Below are 25479 nucleotides of genomic sequence, written 5' to 3' on the forward strand. Positions count from 1 at the left end.
AATTGACCCCAAATTTTATAAAGCCTAAAAGAAAACTTAAAACTTCACAAAACCTGCTGAGCACATGCGACAGGTGATTCTAAACAAACATGCAAAGTTTTAAGGGGACTGGACCACAGATGGTGCTATAACAGTCATACCCACACACACACAAAAAAAACATAGTATTTCTATGGTAAATTACTTGGATTTGCCAAAAAGCTTTTTAAATCGATCTGGTGGTTACAGGCTTGTTAAGAAATATCTTTTTTCTGTGCTTAAATGCCTTAAAGCGCTTGAACCCCAGTAATCACTGCTTGCAGCTATATTTATTATGTTGAAAACAGCAGAGTAGAATTTTTTCAGGTTTCTTTGATACATAGAAAAGTTAAAAGAACAGCATTTATCTGAAATAGAAATCTTTTGTAACATTATAAAATGTCTTTATCGCTTTTAATCAATTTAAAGCAGTCTTGCTAAATAAAAGTATTCCTTTCTGTAATTATACAGACTCCAAGCTTTTGAATGGTATAGAGTATAATGCTGATCTCTGGATTTTCTATTCAAATAATCCTGAAAAAAAAATAAAAAAAATGTTGAACAGCAAATCAGCATAATAGAATGATTTCTAAAGGATCATGTGACACTGAAGACTGGAGTAATTAAGCTGAAAATTCAGCTTTGAGCACAGGAATAAATTAAATTTATAAAAATTTTCAAATAGAAATATTTTAAATAGTAAAAATAGTTTAAAAATTCACTGCTTTTGCTGTAGTTTGGATCAAATAAATGCAGGCTTGGTGAGCAGAAAAGAAAAGAAAATCTTACTGTTTGAAAACTTTTGACTGGTAGTGTATTCTATACCGAAATGTCCGATCAAATCTTCAAGAGCTTCAAGCTGGTAGCTTTGTTTCACATTTGACAGCTTGTGGAAGTTTCAAGTTCCAATGAATGTCACATGGATGATTTATTTATCCACGGACTGAAGCTTGAAGACAAACACTCTTTCTTGTTAAAAAACATATTTAAAACAAATAAAAACAGGAATCAGAAGAGTTTAATTTTGACAACTTTATCAAAGGAAATAAATGAAATGGATGTCAGCAGTGAAATACACTGAACAGAACGATTTAGACACTGAGCTCACTTCCTGACCCTAAGGCATAGTTTAGCCTCAGTGCTAAAAGAACACATGATCAGGTCTGAAACACTTCCCAGAACTTTGAAAAAGTTGTGTGGGAGAAAAACAAAAAATTGGTGTCACAGTATGAGGAGCCTGTTCATAAAGTTCACTTTGCTTAAATGTTACAATTTCTGTCTATAGCGATACATGGGATTGTACATGAAGGAAAGACACTGTTAAAAACAGCATGTGTGCAAACACCTTGAGGAAGTCCGGCCCAGCAAAGGATACATTCACAAACACAAACAGCCCCCAAACTGAAAAAGCAAAAAAACTGATCAGAGCTCTCCAGATCTTTTAGCACAATAGTTCAGTTTACTTGTATAAGCACATTATGAGAAGTGATCTAAATTCTGAACTTGAGCTTAAAAACATCAGTTTTGAATTTAAAATGCATATGTTTTGATCGCTGTAATGGCACAAAAAGACATGACATTTACAGGATCGCTTTCAAAGTCACATACTTCATTTTCTAGCTGATAAATGAGTTGCTAAATAGCTTTACAAATATCTCCCCCAGTGCTTAATTCTTTGCGTAACAGATTTTGAATTATTACAGTGCTCTGGTTCATACTGAAACAGGGTTTTATTCAACCGTTTAAGCCAGATACAAAAAGAAAAGCTCTCCTAGTGGGGACTGAACTAATGATCTTATGGTGATTGAATACCAACTCCCATGAGCACAAATCATGCAGCGTTTCATGCTTTAAGCCTTTCCTTTTAAATTTAGTTAAAAAACTGAAATGAAAAAGGGGGTGCATTATGCACATACTTAAAAAAAGAAAAAAGAAAACCCTCGTGACAAACATTTATCATAGGTCCATTTCCTAAATCTGTTTGTCGTCACCATATTTCAAGTGTTTGTCTTTGTATCAGTAGCTCTGAATGACTCAAAGAAATACTTCTAGCAGCGAAAGAGCAAAAGATGGAGGATGAGCGATGGGATGTGGATGGATTGGGTTTTATGAGATGTCTGAACACCCCCCTTCCCTACTCCTATCGGTCCATCTCGTCCAGGAGGGGAGTGGCGTCTCCGGCGATGGACATGGGCGTGCTCTCGATCATGGGGCTGGGGGAAGGTCTGGGCGTCATGCGGGGCGTCTTTTGCTTCCGCCGCTCGGCTTCTTTCTCCTGCAGCCACTGTTCAGCCATCTTACCCCAGTCCACGGCAGTGTGGGAACTTGTCCTGCAGGGAACACAGACGGAGTGTTAGTACTTTGTTTTGTAATGGATAATGTACTAAGCACAGATGCTGCTATAGACGCTATAATAAAAAAAAAAACACTAGTAAAACTAAAGATTCAGTCGTGTTTAAGCAAAATTCTGTGGCCAAAAAAGGTTCAACGTCAATAGTGTAGCAATATATAAACCACAGCTCACACAGAAGTCACAACCAGTCAAAAGTTTTTGAACAGTACGATTTTGAATGTTTTTAAAAAGTCTCTTCTGCTTACCAAGTCTGCATTTATTTGATTCAAGTACAGCAAAAACAGTACAATTTTGAAATATTTTTACTATTTAAAATAATCTTCTATTTGAATATGTTTGAAAAAGTAACTTATTCCTGTGATTTCAATGCTGAATTTTAGCATCATTACTCCAGTCACGTGATCCTTCAGAAATCATCATAATATTCGATTATTTAAGCTCAAAAAACAAATGTTGAAAACAGCAGAGTAGATTTTTTTTCAGGTTTCTTTGAATAAAATTTTTTAAGAACATTTATCTGAAATAGAAATCTTTTGTAACACTATAAATGTCTTTATCATCACTTTTGATTAATTGAAAGCATCCTTGCTAAATAAAAATATTTCTATAATTTCTGAATCCTGAAAAATTATTTAAAATAATTTCTGAAGGATCATCATGTGACATTAAAGATTGGAGTAATGATGCTAAAAATGTAGCTTTGATCACAGGAATAAATTACATTTGAAATTTCACATTTTTACAGTTTTTGCTATACTTTGAATCAAATAAATACAGACTTGGTGAGCGGAAGAGACTTCTTTAAAAAACATTAAAAATCTCACTGTTCAAAAACTTCTGACTGGTAGTGTAATAACAACAAAATTAAAAAAAAAAAAAATAATAATAATTGTTAAATCTCATTCTGTTGCATTGCACTGAATAAAAATAATTGTTTTACCTTTCAATAAAAGTGGGGTCATTTTATTGCCTTGTATTTTTTTAATTCAGTATAATTTTTAAGTTAAACCAAGAAGTCTTACAAAATGTTATATTATTATATTATTTAATAAAATAATTAGGGCTGCCCTCAACAAGGTTTTTTCAGATTTTTTTCCCCATGTCTGTAAGGCAAGTATACACAGATTTTCGAAGTTTCACACTCAAGTTCACAGAGATCCACACTCCGCACAGACATTTGAAAAAGCGCACATTTTTCTAGGTTAACATTAGATTGAGCAGCCATGTAAAGTTGCTACTACTTGCATATTTTACATAAGCCATATTTGAGGTCGATGAATGACAGGTGAGGGTTTGGATGTCCTGCCCGATGTACTACATTACCACATAGAGCAGCCATTAACGATCTGCCCATCACGGACTGCGTATAAAATTTATATAAATACAATTTTGTCTCATCAACTAAGGCTGAGTTTCTCAACTCTGTCCCTCAAGGTCCACTTTCCTGCAGAGTTTCGCTTCAACCCTAATCAATCAAGGTCTTCAGGATCACTAGACAGTTACAGGCAGGTGAGTTTGATCAAGGTTGGAGCTAAACTCTGCAGGAAAGTGGACCTCGAGGGCTAGAGTTGAAAACCCCTGAACTAAGGGATAGTCTTTATTAGTTTTAGGGGGCAATAACAACATTTATTAAAAAGCATTTCCGATTTCGGTTTCCGGCTAAGTGCAACCTTAGTTTTCATTTCTGTGCATTTGTGGTTTCACATTTTAAAGAAAGTAGAAGCAGCACTAACTTGGGCTGTGGTGTCCGCACTCTCGATGACGAGGATGATGGCGTGGAGGACGAATGCTGATGGTGTCCGTGTGAGGACTGCGGGGTGCTGCTGGGATACTGCGGCGTGGTCATGGCCTGCTGCTGGCCAGGTGTGGTGTAAGAGTAACTGGGCGTCATCATGGGTGTCGCAATTGGCTGCTGGGGTGTTGCAAATACCTTGAAAAAACAGGAAAGGAAGGAAGATGAATATTAGAGGGCCCAGTTTTGATTCAATTACTTAAACGGGTCAGTGCATAGGTGCAGGTTTCATACGTGATAAGCGCTGCTGCTGCCGCCACCACCAGCACTGCTGCCACCGCTGTAACCATACTGACTGGAGGCCCACTGGGCCGGCGTCGTGTTGGGATTTTGGCCTTGACCTGTAACCGCGGCAATGGCGTTGAACATCTGGGATGTCATGTTTCGTGGGAGAGCGTTGACCGCTCGAGTCAAGTCTGAAAGGGAGAGGACAGGTATGGGGTTTTAAATTTAGTCAATCCAAAAATTATTTAGACAACAGACATAATTTTAGATTCTTTTACTAGTGAACACTATAGTTGATTTATGTAAGTGAGGATAGCAAAATTAAGCAAACTGTTAGATATTATACCCAAAAATTCTTCATACAGTGGAATACCAGAAAAATTGATAAAAATGTGGGACCAAAAATTACTCAAGACACTTTGACCTGATCATGTTTTGCTGAAGTGTTTTTTCTTTAATAGCTAATGCAACCTTTTTTTAACCACAGATTGAACAAAATTAGGCATTGCTTGGCAATTGGTCAACAAAGTATTGATAGCTTTGTAAATATTGTCATACCAACAGTTGTCTGACTTTTTATTTTCGTTGATTGTAATCCATTACATACCTTTCTATCAAAGTTATCTGACATTATCAAGCTGAATTTGTTCTGACACAGTTTAACTCTGAGTTCTTGTCATATTTTATTACCATTTTCTCAACTATAGCGAATAAACTGTGATAATGTGAGAAATGTTGAAGGTATCTGAATAAATTTTGGATTGACTGAACATTAGTTTTGAAAATTCCTGTCGTTTTCAGCATTTGTGACATACCAGCAATGTTGATGTTGGCAGGTGTGGCGTTCACTGATGCTGGTGTTCTTGTTCTGCTGCTGGTTGGTGTGACGCCTTTAGAGAAACAAAAACATTACATTACATTACAAGGAAAAATAACAATGCTAGGTCAAAGATGGTGTATAGATGGAGACTACAAACCTGGTACAGGATCCTGGTAGTGGTCCTTGAACCAGCGGAAGAGACCATTGACTGTTGGGAATATCTGAGAGCGATACCTAAAGCCATCTGGAGTGATGGTTACATACTCTATCCTACAAAACAAAACAAAACAACAAAAGCAAACATTTACGAATGCATGATATGGGAATTGTGCACTGCTTTGGTAGGGTAATGACTGTTACCTTGGCTTCCCTCTAGGCTGGTAGCCCAGCAGAAATTTGCCTGGCAGGTCTCTACAAGCTGAAACGTAGTAAGGGATGAATGTCGGCTTCTCTTTTTTGGACCTTACGAGAAGCTCCTCCATTTTCTGTACAAAGGCAATAAAGGATAAATGCACAATTGAACAATTTAAAGAGGCCATTTTATCTACAGTTGAGGCCAAAAGTTGACACCCCCTTTTAGAATCTACAAAATGTTAATTAAGGGGAGTGAAAACTTTTAAAATGTTCAAACCAGGGTAAATTTAATTTATTGTCTTCTGGGTAACATGTAATTATCATCTGTAGCCTGTGAAGGGCAGTGCTAAATTAAAAAATATATTTTAAGTTTATATATTTTTTTTATTTTAATAATATATTTAGGCAACATAAAAAAAAAAAAAAAAATGTAGCTACACATCTACATTCTGTTCAAAAGTTTTCACCCCCAGGCTCTTAATGCATGTTTTTCCCTTCGGGATTAATCTTGAGGATTTTTCGGCTCAGGACAAACAAGGGACTCATGAACAACTATCACTATACAAAAAAAAAACATCTGCGGATCATTCGGGTAAGAACATAGTATTAAGAATCAAGGGGATGTAAACTTTTGAACGGGGTCATTTTTATAAATTCAACTATTATTTTCACTTGTGGACTATATGTAAACATCTTTTATGTGTGAAATATCTTATTCAGGTCAGATTCTAAAAGGGGATGTAAACTTTTGACCTCAACTGTATGAAGAAAAAGTGTACACACCTTCCTATCACCTCCATTGCACTCGTGGAAATACTTGTGGCTGAGCAGATCTCGTGCGAACGCAGCCATGGGCTGGACATACCTGGCTGTGATTTCATCCAGATCCTCAAACTCCTGCAGACAACCACGACTACCATTAGATTTCTATTTCAAAATGCTGTTCTTTTGAACTTTCTATTCAAAGAATCCTGAAAAAACACATTGTGGTCCAAGAAAAAACAAAATTATGCAGCCTTTTTATTGTTGAAAATGAAATCACAGACGCCAAACTTTTAAAAAACAGTTTGTGTGACACAGCAACAGCTTACCTCAGTGTTGATCCAAAGAGTATGTCCAAGGCTGAATGCATTTTCTTTACCCTCCTCACGGACGTCCACGTGCTGATAGATCCCATCAGCCACCTTCCATGTAACCGTCAGGTGGTTCTCCCCTTTACTGCTGGGTCGAATTACCACATCACCTTGGTCCATGGATTCCATCATCTTCTCTGCTTGCTTGAAGTTGATGTTGTGGAAGGACGGGTGAGCGATCACTCGCTTAATATAAGCTAAAAACAGAAAATAAGCCACAATAATTCAGTAAAAAAAAGTCATCACTTGAAAAAGGTGATAAAATAAAAAATTGTCAATACTGACTGGTTCTCTGCTGTTTCTTCTTTTGCTCTTCTTCCTGTTTCACATCATCTGTCTCAGCATCGAAATCATAGTAGGTATCTTTGGGAAGCTTCCATTCGTTGTTCTTGTCACCCAGGTCAGATGTTCTACAAGTGAGATCCACGTTGAACTTCTCAATGTCAATCTTCATGATGCGGCAGTGTACAGTCATGCCAACCTAACAGAACCAGACATAAGTTAGTGTGTCCACATAAGATTTTCAAACTTATGTTTTGTAAGGGTACGTATTTGTGGTGTATATTTATAAATATATGTGACCCTGGACCACAAAACCAGTCATAAGGGTCAGTTTTTTTTAAATTGAGATTTAAACATCATATGAAAGCTGAATGAATGAGCTTTCCATTAATCTTAGGATAGGACAATATTTGGCCGAGATACAACTATTTGAACATCTGGAATCTGATGGTGCAAAAAAAAAAAAAATCTAAATTTGAGAAAATTACATAAAGTTGTCCAAATTAAGTTCTTAGCAATGCATATTACTAATTAAAAATAAAAAAAAGGTTGATAAATTTACTTTACATCATTTTGACCTATAGAATATATTTTTGGCTATTTGCTACAAATATACTCATGCTACTTAAAGGGTTACTCCCCCAAAATGAAAACAGTCATTAATCACTTACCTCCATGTCGTTTCAAACCCGTAAAAGCTTTGTTCGTCTTTGTAACACAGTTTAAGATATTAAATTAAGCCTTTAAGACTGGTTTTGTGGTCCAGGGTCACATATATGCCAGATAGAGTATAGAAAGGAAAAGAGATTTTCTCACCTTGACTCTTTCCTCAGGGTGCTTCACCACCTTGTCACTAAGAAACTTTGTCGGGATAAAGCCTGTGACAGCATTATCTAACCTGGTTCTTACTCCAATGGCTTGACCAGGGCATGAGCCGCTGTCAAAGTGATTCCACACCTAAGAAATATACAACAACATGAGCATGTTGCTTATGCGACAAAGCTAAAATGAAATTCATGGGAAAGGTAACCAAACAGATTCCCACCTCACTGAGCTCAGGGAAGTTGTCCTGCTGGCAAAATGGACACTGCCAGAGACCCGTCTCATCATTACGGATAGCCTGGTCGTAACTCTCACCTTGTGGCCGTCTGTGAGCAATGCCAGTCACCACACAGGTGATCAGTTTACCTATATGTGCACGGAGATTTAGGAAAATATTACCAACAGTATCAAGGTTGAAACGTATGAGGGAACACCTCAAATATCACAGAATACTTTAAAGTGCATCTTAGGTATTAAAAATGGTATGACTTAATATAAATGATGTATCTTACTGAAATATGTAATAGAAAACCCATGAAAATTTATGTTATTTTAAAAATCCACATCGGTTTGTACATATTTTGGACTATGGGGGGGGGGGGGGCGCCATTACTTTGATTACATCAAATGGTTGCACTCGGTGAGCTACTGGTGCAACCTGTTGCTATTTTTACCACAGCTACTGAAAGAGCTTACAGGTGGCAATGGATATAAGCATAGCCTTAAACCAAATGCCATATCATTGATTTTTCCCCACAAGGAGTCTAAACGCCCCTGGAAAGAGTGAAATCCATGCTGAGAAACTCCTTTGGTGGCTGCAGCATCATGAAAAGTGTCCGCATGTTTACATCCTGTCAGGATGGCATCTAGCATTTTATGTCTTTCCCATTTGTAAGCTCTTTCAGTAGCTGTGGTTTATTAAAACCCTCAAAGGCATCAGAGCTAAAGTGGAGAGAACAAAAACTTGGGTCTTTAGGAAGTGTTATTTGTCCGCAGACATCTACCTATTATTTTTTCCTCTTTTTATTGCTAGGAAAGCAGTAAAGACTTACGTCGGTTCTCTTGTTGCCCTTCGACTGAAAATTATAACCAAAAGCTGCACAATGTGGCATCGTATCAGTATTTAGTAGTACTTTATTTTCTGAGTTGTGTAATAAAAAAATAAATAAAAAATACAGGTAGCACTAGTAGCTCACGGAGTGCAACCATTTGACACCAGTCTAAAATCTGTATAAAACAATGTGCAATAAGAGACATCATTTACTTTATATTAAGCCAAACAAGTTTTAATACTCAGGGTTTCCTTCAAGGTATGTATATTTTAAAGGTTTACAACTATAGATTACTCTGATCTCTTTTAAATATCTAAACATGCTCAGGTATTATTTACCAATATAGAAGGTCTCAGGCGTCTCCTTGGTGAGCATGTTAAAGACCTCTTCAGTGTTAGGAGGTCTGTACGGGGCTCTCAAATCTTTATATCTACAGCTGAGCTCAGCTCGGATGTCGTACAGTGTAATTCCCTTATTACCATAACCCTGAAAAAAAAAAGAAACAATACCACAAGGTTACAGGAAAAGTCAAGTACAGTTCATGGTCTCATTTGCCGCTTTGGATAAATGCATCTGCTAAATAAATATATGCAAATGAATCAAAAACAATGCTCACCTGTCTCTCCAGCTCCTCAGCGAAGGCATCCAGATCCAGGTCTTTCAGCCTTTCTGGGTTCTCAAGAATCTCTTCAAGCGCTCCGGCTGGGTTGGCATCTTCTGCCGACTCGTCGTACTCAAGAGCATCCACTGCCATTTTACGTGCCCACTCGTACGTTTCCGGATGTACTCGAGAACCGTCCAGGACCTCAATATAGGAGTCAGTGCTGCAGAATGAAGGAAGACATTATTTCATCATATCTTCTGACTGTATGCAGCATCATTCAAAGACACTAACATTGTGTTTAGCATCTTACCTGTCTCCAAGAGAGGCGGTGTCGATCTTGATGAAGCCAGCACAGTTGATGAAGACTTTGGGTCCCATATGGCACATGGTGACCAACTGGGTTCGGTTCTCTAACCTAGTGTTGTTCTGTTTAAGAATCTGAGGAACATTGTAAAGGTGAAGATGATGATTTCTACACCTTGTGATTTAGAGTTAGCTAAACATCATAGGAACTTCAAATGTGAGAATAGAGATTTTTGAAGGTCTCACCTTGAGCAGGTGTGAGCCTTTTCTAGGTCCAAGGCCACAGATGTACTGGACTAGGCTCTGGGTGTAAGGATGAGCAATAGCCCGGTTTACATCCACACCAACCTCATTCACCCGGTTTATGAACTCGCAGTAAAGAGCACCCAGCAGCTCCTCTTTCACTACATGCTCCTAAAGAACATTTGAAAAATAATATGACTCACAAATGTGACCCTGGACCACAAAACCAGGCATACGGGTCAATTTTTTGAAAATCATCTGAAAGCTGAATAAATAAGCTTTCCATTAATGTATGGGTTAGGATAGCACAATATTTGGTCGAGATGGAACTATTTGAAAATCTGGAATCTGAGAAATTTAAAGTTGTCCAAATGGAGTTCTTAGTAATGCATTTTACTAATCAAAAATTGAGTTTTGATATATTTAGGGTAGGAAAATTTACAAAATATCTTCATGGAACATGGTCTTTACTTAATATCCTAATGATTTTTGGCATAAAAGAAAACAATTTTGACCCATATTGTTGGCTATTGCTACAAATACCAGTGCTACTGTACTTATGACTGATTTTGTAGTCCAGGTCACTCCATTAGCAGCCACATACTAAAGTTACTCAAAATATGGAGAAAAAAAAAAAAAAACGAAAAAAAAAAAAGTGTAATGGCAATAAATTAATAATATTAAAATTCAACCAAGACATTGCAAGGCTGAATTTCACAACAAAAACATGGCGCAAATCCAATGCATTTATATGTAAATGCAAAAAGAAGGTCATGAGATGCAGGAATGTGCTCATACCTGCAGGGGATGCAGTTTCAAACACAGGATGTCCTCATCACTGCTGCAGACTTGGGCAAACTCCACTAGAGGGTCCTGAATCTTGCGAGCCACAGACACAGCCTGCCGAAGCAGAGGTGGATAGTCCCTGAAGTCCGCCTATGAGAAGAGCAGTATAGAAAAGAAATATTAGAAAAGTATTACAAGTACAGAGCCTTCAACAAGGGTTTATGGGTATTTTATCTTACTGCACTGACCTCAGACTTCTTGCTGTTCATATAAAGCACAGCCAGCTCATTATCCACCTGCTCCACTCCCACCACAGGCAGAGAGGAGTCCTGCTCCAGCTCACTGATGGTGCGCTTGATGTCCTCCATCACCATATGAGCATCACTACACACATTTATAAAGAGCATCAGCATCAGCATGTGGGTGTCCAATGAAAATGTAAAACATTTCTACAGCATTTTTAAAAACAAAAAGTGCCATAATGAACACACCGATTCTCCCCAGCAACAGCAACAACATGTGGCTTCTTACTAAGGAGGAATTTCTTGAGGTTTTCAATATCCTGAAGCTATTGAAACAGCAAACAAATGTTTTAAACGTGCCAATATTGATGTCAATTGGGATTAACAAACAGCTTAATAGTAAATGATTTGGGCTTCGGTTTCTTCACCTTTTTCTCTCTTTCATCCTCTCTCCATGCATTTCTCCTCTTCAGGAAATAAGGAAGCCTAAGGAAGTCCACAACCTCTCCTTCACCATTAATGAGGGAGCAGAACACTGGTGTGTCTCTATAAAACACAAGCAATCAGATACCATTCAAAAGTATGAAAGGACTGGTTAAAAAAAAAAAATCTTTCGGGCACTGATAAGCTGATAATTATGATGTTATAGTCAATAATATAGTTATAATACAAGAGAAAGTAAGTGAAATTGAGATTCACTTTAACTTTTAGGGTTCGTACAAATACTGTAAAATGAAATTTCAGAACTTTTAAAGACTACTTTGATTTTCAAAATTGGTTTTGTATCATTCAATTTACGAAATTATTCACAAAACTGATTCAAAAATTATATGCAATACAGGCTCAGAAGTTCCGATCTGAATCAAATGATTCACATTACGCAAAGTTCCGATCTAAAATCAAATGATTTGCGATACGTGATCCGATTAGAGCACTTCGAAACAGTGAATCATTTTGCGACACATTTGTTTAACTGATTCAGAGTTTTGAAAAGCTGTTTCACAGATTTTTTGCATTATTATAAGTGATGTCGAAAATTAATGGCTTTTTTAATTTAATCTGGCTTTTGCTAGTGAATCGAGCAGTTCCAGCATAAATGACTCAATTGATTTGGTTCATCTGTTGCTTTTTTCTTGACTTCAGTCAATTTTGCGTAAAAAGATGTGCTTGAGAAAATTAAACACTAATTTCATAGATACATTGTCTTTCAATAATTCAAGCATTTTCAAGTACCTATCAAGTAGTATTGTTATTTTCAAGGATTTTCCAGGCTTTAAATTTCAAAAAGTTACATTCAAGTACTTCAAGCACCTTGTACGAACCCTACTTCAAGTGAGCATTTAATGACATAAATATAAATATCCAATAATATATTAGTTCACATAGTGCATTGCTTTCTAAAATAATGTGAAATATTCTTTCACTCTGAACAAACATGTACCTGCCAGAAGCAAATGCCACCCCGAGTACACGGATACCCTTTCCTTGCGATTCATCCATAAGGTCATCATCTTCCTCTACCTGCTGATCAGGCCGATAAGGAGCCACCTTCAACCAGTTATACAGCTTCTTGCAGCAAGACTACCACAAAAGAAACAAATCAATTTATTATAGACAACAGTTTGGTACAGAAAGTGCTTTGTTAGCTTTCAAAGATAATTTAATGCATGCAATCAATGTGGCACCTTAACAATATTGTCCTTAGCTTCAGCAACAAGCTTGTTTTTTAGCTCCTTGGCCATCTGAGGATACAGGAACTGCTGCAAGGAGCGTTCAATTGCAAGAGTTCTCTGCTTGTTCCATTCCTGCACCTGGTGACTGAACTCATCCCTGTAGTAGAACTGCTTAATCTCATCAAAGTAGGTCTGATCTCCGTACCTGTAGAGAGGGCAAACGGAACTGCTCTGTATCTCTTGTATACAATCCTGGTTTTGATCTCAAGCTAAAAGTTTCAGGACACAACTATACCCTTTGACTCCCACAAGGTCAATGCAGATGTCGATGGCGAGCAGGCCTTCCTCCTCAGCCAGGCACATCTTCAAAAACTGATCTCCACTCAGCTCTTTCACAGGCTTGTTCTTCAGGTACTTAAAGGAATAGGCATAATGTGCTTCATCCACATCCTAGGAAACATGACAGACATTAGCTAATGTGGAATTACTAATGAATGAGCAAACAATGCAGCCATTGACACATCAGTTCAGTCTGAGTTTGAATAAAAGGACAAGCCTATAATATACACCTACATACATCAACTGAACATTCTAGCTAAAGCTCTAACACAACAGAACTCTACTGGGGTGGAAAGGTCGCTGTGCTGACAATACCCTTTCCTTGATGAATATGGTTAAGTGAAAGAATAGAAGATAAAAACACAACAGTTAATAAAATACTGGTAGAAAACCATCTCTTCCTACATATTATTGGAGTCTGTAACTCCTAAATTAACTTCTAAGTACCAACCTTCTTGCCCTTCTTCGTCGGCTTGATGTTAATCTTAGCCCTTTCCTGGAAGGTCTGTCTGAGCACGTGTCTGACCAGAGGTTCACGAGCAATCTGCATGGCCACCATGTAACGGGCGCCTTCCAGAACAGCTTCCGGGGTGCTAAATTGACTATGAAAACATTTGATTTATGAATAAACATGCAAAATGCTACTTTTTTAAATCAATAGGCAGTGGACAAAAGACTTGACTACAGAAATGATTTATTAATAAACAACTTCAAGTTTGCATTGTTCCATTACCTGCATACATAGTCCTTGGCCAGCTCCAAAGGCTCTGCTGGGAACTGCTCGGTTTCGTGCCTCTGATAACTGTCTCGCAAGTTTTCTCCAAACTGCTCTGGGGTCAGACCAAACTTCTTGGCAAGACCATCTACGAAAAAGTGTATGAATTAATTTATAACTTTGATAGAGTTACATTGTAGTTATGTACATGGACACTGCCATTCAAATATTTGGGATCAGTAAGATTTGTAATGTTTTTTAAAGAAGTCTTCAGGCTGCATTTATTTGATCAAAAGTATTATTACAATTTAAAATAACAGTTTTCTATGTTAATATACTTTAAAATATAATTTATTCCTGTGATGTAACGCTGAATTGTTAGCATTGTTTCTCCAGTCTTCAGTGTCACAAGATCCTTGAGAAATCATCCCAATATGATAATTTATTGTGAATGTGAAACAATTGTGCTGGATTTTTTTTAACCTTTATTTATCAGGCTTCTTAGATGAATAAAGTATTAATAAAAATATCTTTTGTAATATATACACACTACTGTTTCAAAAATGTGGGGTCAGTAAACTTATTTACTAGAAATTAATACTTTTATTCAGCAAGGATGTGTTAAATTGATAAAAAGTAATAGTAAAGACTTACTTTTTTCAGGATTCTTTGATCAATATAACGTTAAAATAATTTTTTTTTTTTTTTAATAATGTATCACAGGTTTCAAAAAAATTAAGCAGCACAACTGTTTCCAACACTGATAATAAATCAGCATATTACAACGACTTCTGAAGGATCATGTGACACTGAATACTGGAGTAAAGAAGCTAAAAATTCAGCTTTGAATCACATAAATTATATCCTGAAGTATATTAAAACAGAAACTCTTATTTTATATTGCAATAATATTTCACAATTTTACAGTTTTTTTTTGGTATTTTTTTTTTATCAAAAATGCATAAATGCAGCCTTGATGAGCAGAAGAAACTTCTTTAAAAAAAAAAAAAAAAAACTTCAATCTTACTGAAATAACTCACTGAAACAAAAAATGTTAAATTCAATCAATGTGTTAGTTTATGATCAAAAATAAATAAATTTTATCATAAATTTTGCAATAGGCCAGGGAATATGTTTAGTACGGTGACGCATTGCTGCCACACACTTATTTTTTTTCCCACTCAGCTATGTCGTTATAACGAGATCTTTTCTCGTAAAAACGACATCTTTTCTCGTTAAAACGACACCTTTTCTCGTAAAAACGACATCTTTTCTCGTTAAAACGACATCTTTTCTCGTAAAAACGACATAATTATCTCGTTAAAACGACATCTTTTCTCGTAATAACGAGATCCTTTCTCGTAAAAACGACATAATTTTCTCGTTAAAACGACATCTTTTTCTCGTTATAACGACATATGTCATACGATCTGATGTTCCTGTTATAGACATTATGTGAGGGAGCTAAACGTTTGTCCGCGCTGCCTTCGCCACAGTCCTGACCTAAAGGAGGATGCACGCTGCTGGAGTTAGAATACACTAGCTATATAGCCTATAGAAATACACTGTTTTAATAATTTTAATGTAATTGTTTCAATTGTAGCAGCATGTTTATTAGGATTAATCTCCATACTAATCTGCCCTCAGACCCAGAGGATTTAAGATGATCAGATCAAAACTGTTATTTCTGACTCTGAGCTTGGAATATTATTTGGATGAAAGTTTGATTTTACAGAAAATGTAAATAGTATCAGAAATAAATAAAAGAAAAATGACACACGGTTTGATCGTGTTACGATTATGATGATTTCGTTCTGTTTAAAAAATGAAAATAAATAAAGCCAGGTTTTTTTTTTTCATGAAAAGAGAGCTTATGCTTTAATATTTGTGCGTGAGCGGCCCGGAAAAGCCACTTTTCGACTCAGCTTGTCTTTACGGTCTGTCCCATCATGCAGAATAAATGTTCCTCTGATGTACCGCCCAGGGCTGCGTTCTCCGATAACGTTGTCTCTTAGCGTGCTACGAAGACTCAAAAGGTACACCTTAACTACAGCTATACCTTTCCTACGTGTGTTCTCCAAACTATACCTTAGGATATTGCTTAAGGTAAACCTTCTTAAGTGCGACCTTAGCAGGTGCTGTCCATGGTGGAGGTGCTGAATAGGTTGATATCGATGCCTCGGTGATCGATTGTGCGCTCTTTCCTTCACAGCGGTATAGGTAAAGTATTGAGAAAACAATGTTTTTTTTTCATAAAGAAGCGTTTTAGAAATAGTACAAACTGCATTTATCGGGGCTCATTGAAATATGTACATGCAGAAATACATGTGTATGTGTTTCAACTTATTCTCATCATTTTGCGTACGAATAACACGACTTTGCAATAGCGTGTAATGCATAAGCCAAAGTCCATTTTTGCGTGCATATGATACGCCAATCCTTCCAATTAACTTCAATGGAGAGAGGATGCGTATAAATACCACGCATCATCTTTTATATAGATGATATAAAAGATGATGCGTGGTATTTGTATGCATCCTCTCTCCATTGAAGTTAATGGGAAGGATTGGCGTATCATATGCACGCAAAATTGGACTTTGGCGTATGCATTACACACTATTACTCTCCGCGCACGGCGCCGTCTTTGATTTAAAACAAGTACTCACTGTCTCGCTGCCATAGCTATAAAGTTTGTGTAAACTCATCTTTCTTTATATAGACTCAGCCTTTTCTGTCAAATGGTTCGCCCGCTGATGTGCCTCGAAATAGTAATTAAAAAAAGCTAACAACCATGGAAACTTTATTAATGAAAACACTTCCATACACTGGCCAGAGGAGAACTGGTCCCCCGACTGAGCCTGGTTTCTCTCAAGGATTTTTCTCCATTTCTGTCACCTGTGGAGTTTTGGTTCCTTGCCGCTGTCGCCTCTGGCTTGCTTAGTTGGGGACACTTTCCAGCGATATCGTAGGCTATACTATTTGAACTGAACTGGATGATGATATCACTGAATTCATTGATGAACTGCCTTTTACTGAAAATTGATTGTTTACAATAATGCGTTACTTACACACTATTGTTCTGTTTAAATACTGTGCAGTTGCTTTGACACAATCTGTATTGTTAAAAGCGCTATATAAATAAAGGTGACTTGACTTGACACTGGGTGTAGGCTATAACAACTGAAGTATTTTATGTGTAAAATTTTAAAGTAAAAAATGCAATTTTAATACTAAATCAGATTTTATATTAAATGTTCATATAAAATTTTCTATTTGTAATTAAACTGCGATGTAAAAAAGCTTTTTGCGTGGTGCCCACTAGCGGTATGAACCGTCAGCAGCGGTAAGGTATAGCTAAGAGCGCTCCAGACCAACCTTATGAACGTATGACTTACAGAAGGTATACTTAACAAAGAAGGTTTCTGAAAACACATATTAACGATAAGGTACTTCTTAAGGTACAACTTAAGAACGACGTAGCGTTAAGGTGGTTTCGGAGAACCCAGCCCTGCAAATTAGTCACAATAACGTTTCTTTGCAAGTCTCATATAAAGCTCACTGCACTTTTCGGGTCGGCGGTACCAGCGCGATCCCTTACTTTGTGATTACAGAGGAATGAAATATAAATGTCTGCTTTATTTTATGTACTTCCACAATAACAACAAAACGTTACAAATTGCCTTTGTAAAAATACAGGGTGCGCTCTTGCAATTTATGTCTCTCTATGCAGCTTGAAAGGTCTACTTCAATAAAAGAATCGAAAACAAAATTGTGTTTACTTAATTCGTATAAATCCAACAAGAGGTAATGTACAGTCTTTCCCGTGTGAGTTCATTATCTGTAACCTACCATTGTGCTTACACTCAGAGCCAGCGCAGCATATTTCCACAGTAGGCTATAATCCAGATGAAAAACCGGATTCGTGGCTTGATTCAGCTAAAAATAAAATTTAATAATATATAATAAATAATGTATAATTTGTATATAATCATAAGTATCAAGGCCGCCCAGGCATGTTAAATTAATATTCAAGCAATAAGCTCATGTGTTTTACCCACGAACAAAAATATGAAGAATCAAGCTTTTCGTTTTTCCGTTTCTCAAACAAAATGAAATAATAATAATAATATAGGCTACTCAAATTGTTATTATGCTTATTATTATTATTATTATTATGATTATTATTATTATTGGGCGTATTATTATTTTTATTATAAAATCTTTTTGATTGATTTAACAGCAAATCGAAATATGAGCAGAAATAAATAAATATAATTCATAAGGAAAATATAATAATAGGCCTAATAATAATAGCTTATTATTATTATTATTATTATTATTATTATTATTATTTCGTTTTGTTTGAGAAACAGAAAAACGAAATTAAGATAGATTTGTTTGTATTTTTGTATTTGTATTTATTCTGCATGATGCGATAGACATGAAGACAGGTTGAGTTAAAAAAAGTGACTTTTCATTGCCGCCCACATATAATTATTAAAGCATAAGCTCTCTTTTTACCCACAGACAAAAATACTAAACTGATTTTTTTTTTCATTGATTTTTTCCATTTTTGAAAAGGAACGAAATTATTATTATCATAATGCAGCCAAACCGTTTGTCATTTCTGTTTTATTTCTTTATGATCGTATTTCAATTTTCTGTAAAATCAAACTTTCATCCAAATAATATTCCAAGCTCAGAGTCGATTATTCAGAAATAACAGTTTTGATCTGATCATCTTAAATCCTCTGGGTCTGAGGGCAGATTGGAGATTAATCCTAATAAACATGCAGCTACAATTGAAACCAATACATTAAAATTATTAAAACAGTTTATTTCTATATATAGCTTGTGTATTCTAACTCCAGCAGCGTGCATCCTCCTTTATGTCAGGACTGTGGAAAAGGCAGCGTGGACAAACGCTTTGCATAATACACAATAACATAATCATATCATCTATAACAGGAACGTCAGATCGTATGACATATTATGTCGTTATTACGAGAAAAAGATGTCGTTTTAATGAGAAAATTATGTCGTTTTAACGAGAAAAGATCTCGTTATTACGAGAAAAGATGTCGTTTTAACGAGAAAATTGTCGTTTTTACGAGAAAAGATGTCGTTTTAACGAGAAAAGATGTCGTTTTTACGAGAAAAGATGTCGTTATAACGACATAGCTGAGTGGGGAAAAAAATAAGTGTGTGGCAGCAATGCGTCACCGTAGTTTAGCACATTTGACTCAGCTAGCATAAATAAAAGAAAAAAAATAAATTGTCTTATTTATATTTGCAAGATGTACACACCAAGGCCTGCGCTCTGACAGATGCTGTACATATCTCTACGGGAAGCTTGTTTCAGATCTGGACCCTTTTGCTCCTCTTCTTCCTCTTCCTCCTCCACTTCTACTTCTTCTCCTAGCAGAACAAAAAGAGTTTCAGTTTAATGCAATAGTAGTTGACCAGTATTTGAATGACTTATTTAAAAAAAAAAAAAAAAACATGGCTGTACCATCTTCCTCTGACACTTCCTTGATCTTCTTTAGTTTCTTTTTGGTGGCCTTGGTTGCATTTTGCATCTTAGGAATGTCTCGGCCATAGTAGAGCAGGAAGTGGTTGTAGACGTCTCCCAGCTCATCAAGAGACTGGACATCTTTCAGTCTGTCAAAGCAGGAAGAACGTGTGATTACTGTAGACAAAGCATAAAATGTAAGAAGGTATGTTAGATTTGTACTCGTACCTCTCCATATCAGTAGTGTCTAGAGGACGAGTCGAGTCAGCCAATGGCTTGTCAGGATCAGCTGAGATCTGCTCAAACTGATAAGACTGCATCCTCTGGAAGAGACGTGTCAGGTTCTGTTTTCTGGTCTTTAGCTGAGTCCACTGAGAAGATGAGCACAAACAGTCATAATTAGTTTTTATTTATAATAAAGAAGCTACCACAATGCATTCATTTTTGATTTGCCTATACCTTCTCATCCCACTGCCACACCTTCCACAGATCATTAATGTTCAGCTCTGGTTCCACATACTCCTTCCTGTAGAACGCAATGAAGGGAACCTGTAAGAAGGAAAAGAGAGGAGTTAAAACTAGATAATCTGTCAGTTGAGTTTAAAAATCACAACACTTTTCCCCCCAATGACTATACCTCAAAGTGTTGGTTCCTCATGAAGTTTAGAGCTTCTTTGATTTTTGCAATAGTACTGGGGCCCTTCCTGCTAAAATTAGTGGTTGTCCCACGATCCAGGTAGTCTGTGCTCTCCTGTAATGCAAATCAAAACAAATTAAGCATCAAAGTTAGCTGGGTGCCATAACAACATGGTAGTAAATGTCACATTATACAAATATTCAGTTCACACCTGCATGGAAATGGTTGGTGTGGAGAAAGCATTCCTGTAAATCCATTCAGCTTCTTCCTCAAGTTCATCATCCTCAGCAGGTTTTACAGGGATGGCCCTCAACTGCAAAAGACAAGAGGTTATAAAATATCCTCATTTCCCTGATATAGGGCATGCAGACGTTTCTGGTATCCTTCACACTGGAAGGCATACTGCAAATGGAAGTATACAGTTGAAGTCAAACATTTCCATGCATACAGAATCTGCAAAATGTTAATTGTTTTATCAAAATAAGAGGGATCAAACAAAACGCATGTTATTTTTTATTTAGTACCAATCTGAATAAGACATTTCACATAAAAGACGTTTACATATAGACCGTTAATAAGTTGATTTTTACCGTTTTGAAATCCATTCAGCCGTTCTCCTGTTCTGGCGATATCACTTTTAGCATAGCTTAGCATAGACCATTGAATCCTATTAGACCAATAGCATCGTGTTCAAAAATGACCAACGAGTTTCGATATTTGTCCTATTTAAAACTTGACTCTTCTGTAGTTATATCGTGTACTAAGACCGGTGGAAATGCAAAGCTTCAATTTTCTAGGCTGATAAGATTAGGAACTACACTCCCATTCCGGCGTAATAGTCAAGGAAGTTTGCTGCCGTAATAAGGCCGAAGCAGGAGCAGTAATACCACACAGCACATGTGCAAATGCTAAACTAGCTGGGAACTCATTTCTGATAATACTCCGCCTGCTTCGGCCATATTACGGCAGCAAACTTCCTTGACTATTACGCCGGAATGGAAGTGTAGTTCCTAATCTTATCAGCCTAGAAACTCGCAGCTTTGCATTTCCACCGGTCTTAGTACACGATATAACTACAGAAGAGTCAAGTTTTAAATACAACAAATATGGAAACTCGTTGGTCATTTTTGAACGCGATGCTATTGGTCTAATAGGATTCAATGATCTATGCTAAGCTATGCTAAAAGTGATATCGCCAGAACAGGAGAACGGCTGAATGGATTTCAAAACGGTAAAAATCAACTTATTAACTCGGGGGGAGTTGGAGAATGAGCCTATTTCCAAAAAAAGTGGAGTGTTCCTTTAATACTGTGTTGTCACCTGAATGATGCACAGATGTGTTTTTTTTATTTTTTATTTAGTGATAGTTAGTTAGTGAAAGTTAAACTGCCCGCTATTCTTCAGAAAAGTCCTTCAGGTCCCACAAATTCTTTGGTTTTTCAGCATTTTTGTGTATTTGAACCCTTCCCAACAATTACTGTATGATTTTGAGATCCATCTTTTCACACTGAGGGACTCATATGCAACTATAGGTACAAACGCTCACTGACGCTACAGAAGGAATCAATGCATTAAAATCTGGGGGTGAAAACCTTTGGAATTTGAATATCAGGGTAAACTTAACTTTTTTTTTTTCTTCTGGGGTACATGTAACTATCTTCTATAGCTTCTGAAAAGCAGTACAAAAAGAAAAAAATATGATATTTAGGCAAAATAAGAAAAATGTACACATCTCTATTCTGTTCACCCTATTTCACCCTCAGCTCTTAATGAATGTTTTTTCCTTCTGGAGCATTAGTAAGTGTTTGAACCTTCTGTAATAGTTGCATATGAGTCCCTCAGTTGTCCTCAGTGTGAAAAGATAGATCTCAAAATCATACAGTAATTGTTGGGAAGGGGGCAAGACAGAATCATTTTTAGAAATTCAACTATTTTCTCTTGTGGACTATATGCAAACGCTTTTTATGTAAAATATCTTATTCAGGGCAGTACTAAACAAAAATAACATGCATTTTGTATGATCCCTCTTATTTTGGTAAAATAATTAACATTTTGCAGATTCTGCAAGGTATATGTAAACTTTTGACTTCAACTGCATATGCAGGCCAACACTAATCCATACCTGGAATCTTTCTGGCATGTCTGTAGAGCGGATCTCATTGTCTTGATCGGTCATGTGGCTGCTCTCCAGCTCACTGGGCTCATAGATCTCAAATATGCTACGGCGGCCAACTCTTCTCTTGGTCTGCTTCTTTGGCCGATCCCATGACTCATCATCCTGATCCTCCTCTTCCTCTTCCGCATGATCATACGCCTCAGTGTCAAACTCAGCAAAGTCAAAATCTCCACCGAAAATCTCTTGAGCTTCTTGCAAAGCACTAGATTGTCAGAAACCGGGCAACATTAGAGGTAAGAAAGTCAGAGGGTTCAAGGCCATTTCAGTCAGGGCACAGAGAGTATTTCATATTTACATAAGCAAAACACATATAGTTTATACCACTTACGCATCAGTGTAGCCAGAGAATTTCTTTCCCTTCTTTTTAGTGATGGGCTGTCCATCATCATCCACAATGAAATCATCAATATCTGCAAAAATTGAAGACAAAATATATATATTTACCACCTAAATTCCACAGAATTCTAAAAGAATTAAAATCCATAATGAATAGGGTAAATGTCTTTCTTACCCGATTCCTCATCATCTTCCTCCTCTTCATCCTCTCTTTGGTGAAGGGTGTCCACAGCCTCTCCTTCCTCCACCTCTCCTTCTCCATCACCATCCCCAGTGAAGATCTCATCAGCGATCATGTCTTTCTCATCATCTTCCCCCTCATCATCCATGGTCTTCACACGCGAGTACTTCTTTTTCTAAACATTTATTATTTCATTAGTTAAAAAAAAGTGTTTAACTGGTATCAGTTAAATTAATACAAATTCTGCAATTTAGCACAGACAGGAACCTCGTGACTTACCCTTCTCTTTACTTTCACTCCTAAATTCTCCTCAATGAGGTCCAGATCATCATCATCCAGATAGTCATCGTAACCTGACAGATACAAATACACATTTTTAAATGTGAACCAAGGTTGAGGAATACAGAAAACAATATTTCATTTTGCCTATTTTCAACAGTTTTTCCTATCAGAGGAACCATAATTTTGTCAAATGTGATTCTAATTTTCACTAAATGAACACAATGAAATATTTACATTTGGTAATTTAGCAGACGCTTTTATCCGAAGCGAACTACAAATGAGGACAATGGAAGCAATCAAAATCAACAAAAGAGCAATGATATGCAAGTTCTATGACAAGTCTCACTTAGCCTAGCAAGGTTTTTTTTTGGTAATTACATAATAAATAAAAAGAAAACACACAGAACAGAAAATGAATAGAGCAAGCTAGTGCCTTTTTAGAAAATGAATAGAATGCTAGTCTTTTCAGGGTTTTTTAAAGAACAGAATTAGAATCGAGAGTGCATATTATTCATACCATCTAACAATACTTTACATTTACCAACACATTTGTCTACTAAATATTTGAACAGGCCATGCAAAAAAAGCCATGCAAGTATTTCTTGAACAAGCACTGATTCAGACCAATAATCAGTTGCGAATCAAGTTTGAACAGTTTTAATGTTTTTTAAAGTCTCTTCTGCTCACCAAGCCTGCATTTATTTGATCCAAAGTACAGCAAAACAGTTCAATTTTGAAATATTTTACCCATTTAAAACAACTGTTTTCTATTTGAATACATTTTAAAATATAATTTATTTCTGTAAACAAAGCTAAATTTTCAGCGTCATTTTCAGTGTCACATGATCCTTCACAAATCATTCTAATATGCTGAATTTTATTATCATAATAATCATAATTTTTCTGAACCTTCTAGTCATCAAAGACACCTGAAAATAATTCTACTCACATAATGTTTTTGAGCAGCAAATCAAAATATTGAAAAGATTTCTGAAGGATCATGTGACACTGAAGATTGGAGTAACGATGCTGAAAATTCAGCTTTAAAATCACAGGAGTAAATTACATTTTAAAATATATTCAAACATATATTTGTCATAAAAAGTTAATTGATAGACTGGAGTTGTGTGGATTATGTTTTCATCAGCAGTTTTATTCTGACGGCACCCATTCACTGCAGAGAATTTATGATTAAATTTCTCCAAATCTGTTCTGATGAAGAAACAGAATAATCTACATGTTGGATGGCCAGAGGGTGAGTACATCAACAAATCACTATTCCTTTAATTATTTATCTCTCACAAGATAACGATATTGTGAATTTTTGATTTCACTCAGTCCTACTGAGAACAACATTATTCGCTAGCAAAACACCAGAATTGAATTCAGAGTAACCTACTTCGTTTCCTGCGACGATGACGGACCTCTTCACCAGAGTCACTGTCCTCTGGTGCACTTCGCGGTTCTTCTTCTTCTTCTTCCACATCGCCATCATCAATGAGTCCTCTCAGGTTTCCATGCTCATCCTGATCTTCAGTATTCTCTTCTTCCTCTTCTTCTGGAGACAACACCACAAAACAATCAATGACGCAACACACCAATAACAATAGAACTGATTTAAACAGAGTTCTGATCATACTCATGCCTTCTATAGGATGTGGCTTTAATTACATAACATCTTACCATCATCTTCCATAAATCTCTGCGTCTTCTTGGGCTTCAGGTCTTTCTCCTCAAACTCCTCCTCTGACTCCTCAGCCTCGCTCTCGATGAAGTCAGACATGTTTGCAAGGCCTGTGTGGAAAAAAAAAATCTTTTTTTTATCATAAATTCAGTATTGCTGTGACAAATACAGTATGACATTCAAATGGTTTGAAGTGCATAATAATAAAAAGTGAAATGTTGCATTGACATACTGGCAATATTGTCATAAGTACAATTCAGTTCAATAATGATAACAAAAACAAAGCATGCATCTGACATATCTCTCGCAGTAAACAAAAGACTGACAAAGATCAGCTTCACTGCTGGCTTAACTTGATTATTCTCGCACTAGATATTAAAAACTGTGTTTTGTCTGTCTAATTTGATTTATATATTAAGATGTTTACATGCGAAGACATATCATCTGAATACTAATTCTGTAGACATTTTAGATACCAAAACACACAGCAAGATGAACTTGAGATCCATGCGCCTTGCTAGATTTGAGCTTAAGCAACGAATTTAGGACGCGTAAATACGACGTTTATGACTATTACGAAAAACCCAAAACGCTAGCAATGAATCGAACGTAAACAGTAAAAAAACAGTTTTGTTTTCTAAATAATTACGCAACGATTCTGTCCGCGGCACTGTGAAAAATCAAGGCCCGCATGCTAACAGCTAGCCTGTGCGCTAAGAAAAACAACCCCAGGCACTAATGACTCTTTTAAAAACACTTGACTGAAATTAAAATAAAAGATGAAAGCGCACTTACGTTTCCTTGCGAGGAAGCTCGATTAAAGACTTGAAAATAAGCGCTGAGATGAAGAACGGAGCGACACTTTTGAAGAAGCTTGATACTGACAACAAAAAATGGCTGAGGGTTACAATCGGG

At 36.5% G+C, this 25479-nt stretch overlaps 1 protein-coding gene across 2 annotated transcripts; it reads right to left on the minus strand.

Moving 5' to 3' along the window:
* Positions 1 to 1035: 1035 nt before the first annotated feature.
* Positions 1036 to 25479, minus strand: supt6h (SPT6 homolog, histone chaperone and transcription elongation factor). 2 transcript variants are annotated; one of them, XM_073824601.1, is made up of 37 exons: positions 25360 to 25479; positions 24564 to 24674; positions 24280 to 24435; positions 22878 to 22951; positions 22593 to 22773; positions 22410 to 22491; positions 22028 to 22283; positions 20117 to 20218; positions 19906 to 20019; positions 19728 to 19817; positions 19497 to 19639; positions 19269 to 19417; positions 19064 to 19174; positions 13775 to 13904; positions 13493 to 13643; positions 12998 to 13152; positions 12715 to 12907; positions 12471 to 12610; positions 11458 to 11575; positions 11279 to 11355; positions 11036 to 11171; positions 10800 to 10937; positions 10005 to 10172; positions 9766 to 9893; positions 9468 to 9675; positions 9190 to 9337; positions 8023 to 8165; positions 7794 to 7934; positions 6981 to 7176; positions 6654 to 6892; positions 6346 to 6459; positions 5569 to 5693; positions 5366 to 5478; positions 5204 to 5278; positions 4398 to 4579; positions 4105 to 4301; positions 1036 to 2348 (listed from the first exon to the last, which is right to left on the minus strand). In XM_073824601.1, exons 2-37 carry the CDS (start codon positions 24661 to 24663, stop codon positions 2159 to 2161), a joined length of 5163 nt encoding a protein of 1720 aa, XP_073680702.1. In that variant the 5' UTR covers positions 24664 to 24674; positions 25360 to 25479; the 3' UTR covers positions 1036 to 2158. The 2 variants fall into 2 exon arrangements, with proteins under 2 accessions (XP_073680702.1, XP_073680701.1); XM_073824600.1 differs by having other exon boundaries at positions 24280 to 24438.

The sequence above is a fragment of the Garra rufa genome, chromosome 19 (assembly GCF_049309525.1).
Source record: "Garra rufa chromosome 19, GarRuf1.0, whole genome shotgun sequence".
In the NCBI taxonomy this organism is placed as follows: Eukaryota; Metazoa; Chordata; class Actinopteri; order Cypriniformes; family Cyprinidae; genus Garra; species Garra rufa.

Bases quoted from the DNA above. Each gene is read 5' to 3' on its own strand.
- supt6h (XM_073824600.1), bottom strand. From the start codon at position 24,663: ATGTCTGACTTCATCGAGAGCGAGGCTGAGGAGTCAGAGGAGGAGTTT. The intron at 20,219-22,027 runs GTATGGATTAGT...TGTCTTTTGCAG, and splicing joins ACATGCCAGAAAGATTCCAG to TTGAGGGCCATCCCTGTAAA. The intron at 13,905-19,063 runs GTGTGTACATCT...ACTTTTTCGTAG, and splicing joins CTGTCAGAGCGCAGGCCTTG to ATGGTCTTGCCAAGAAGTTT.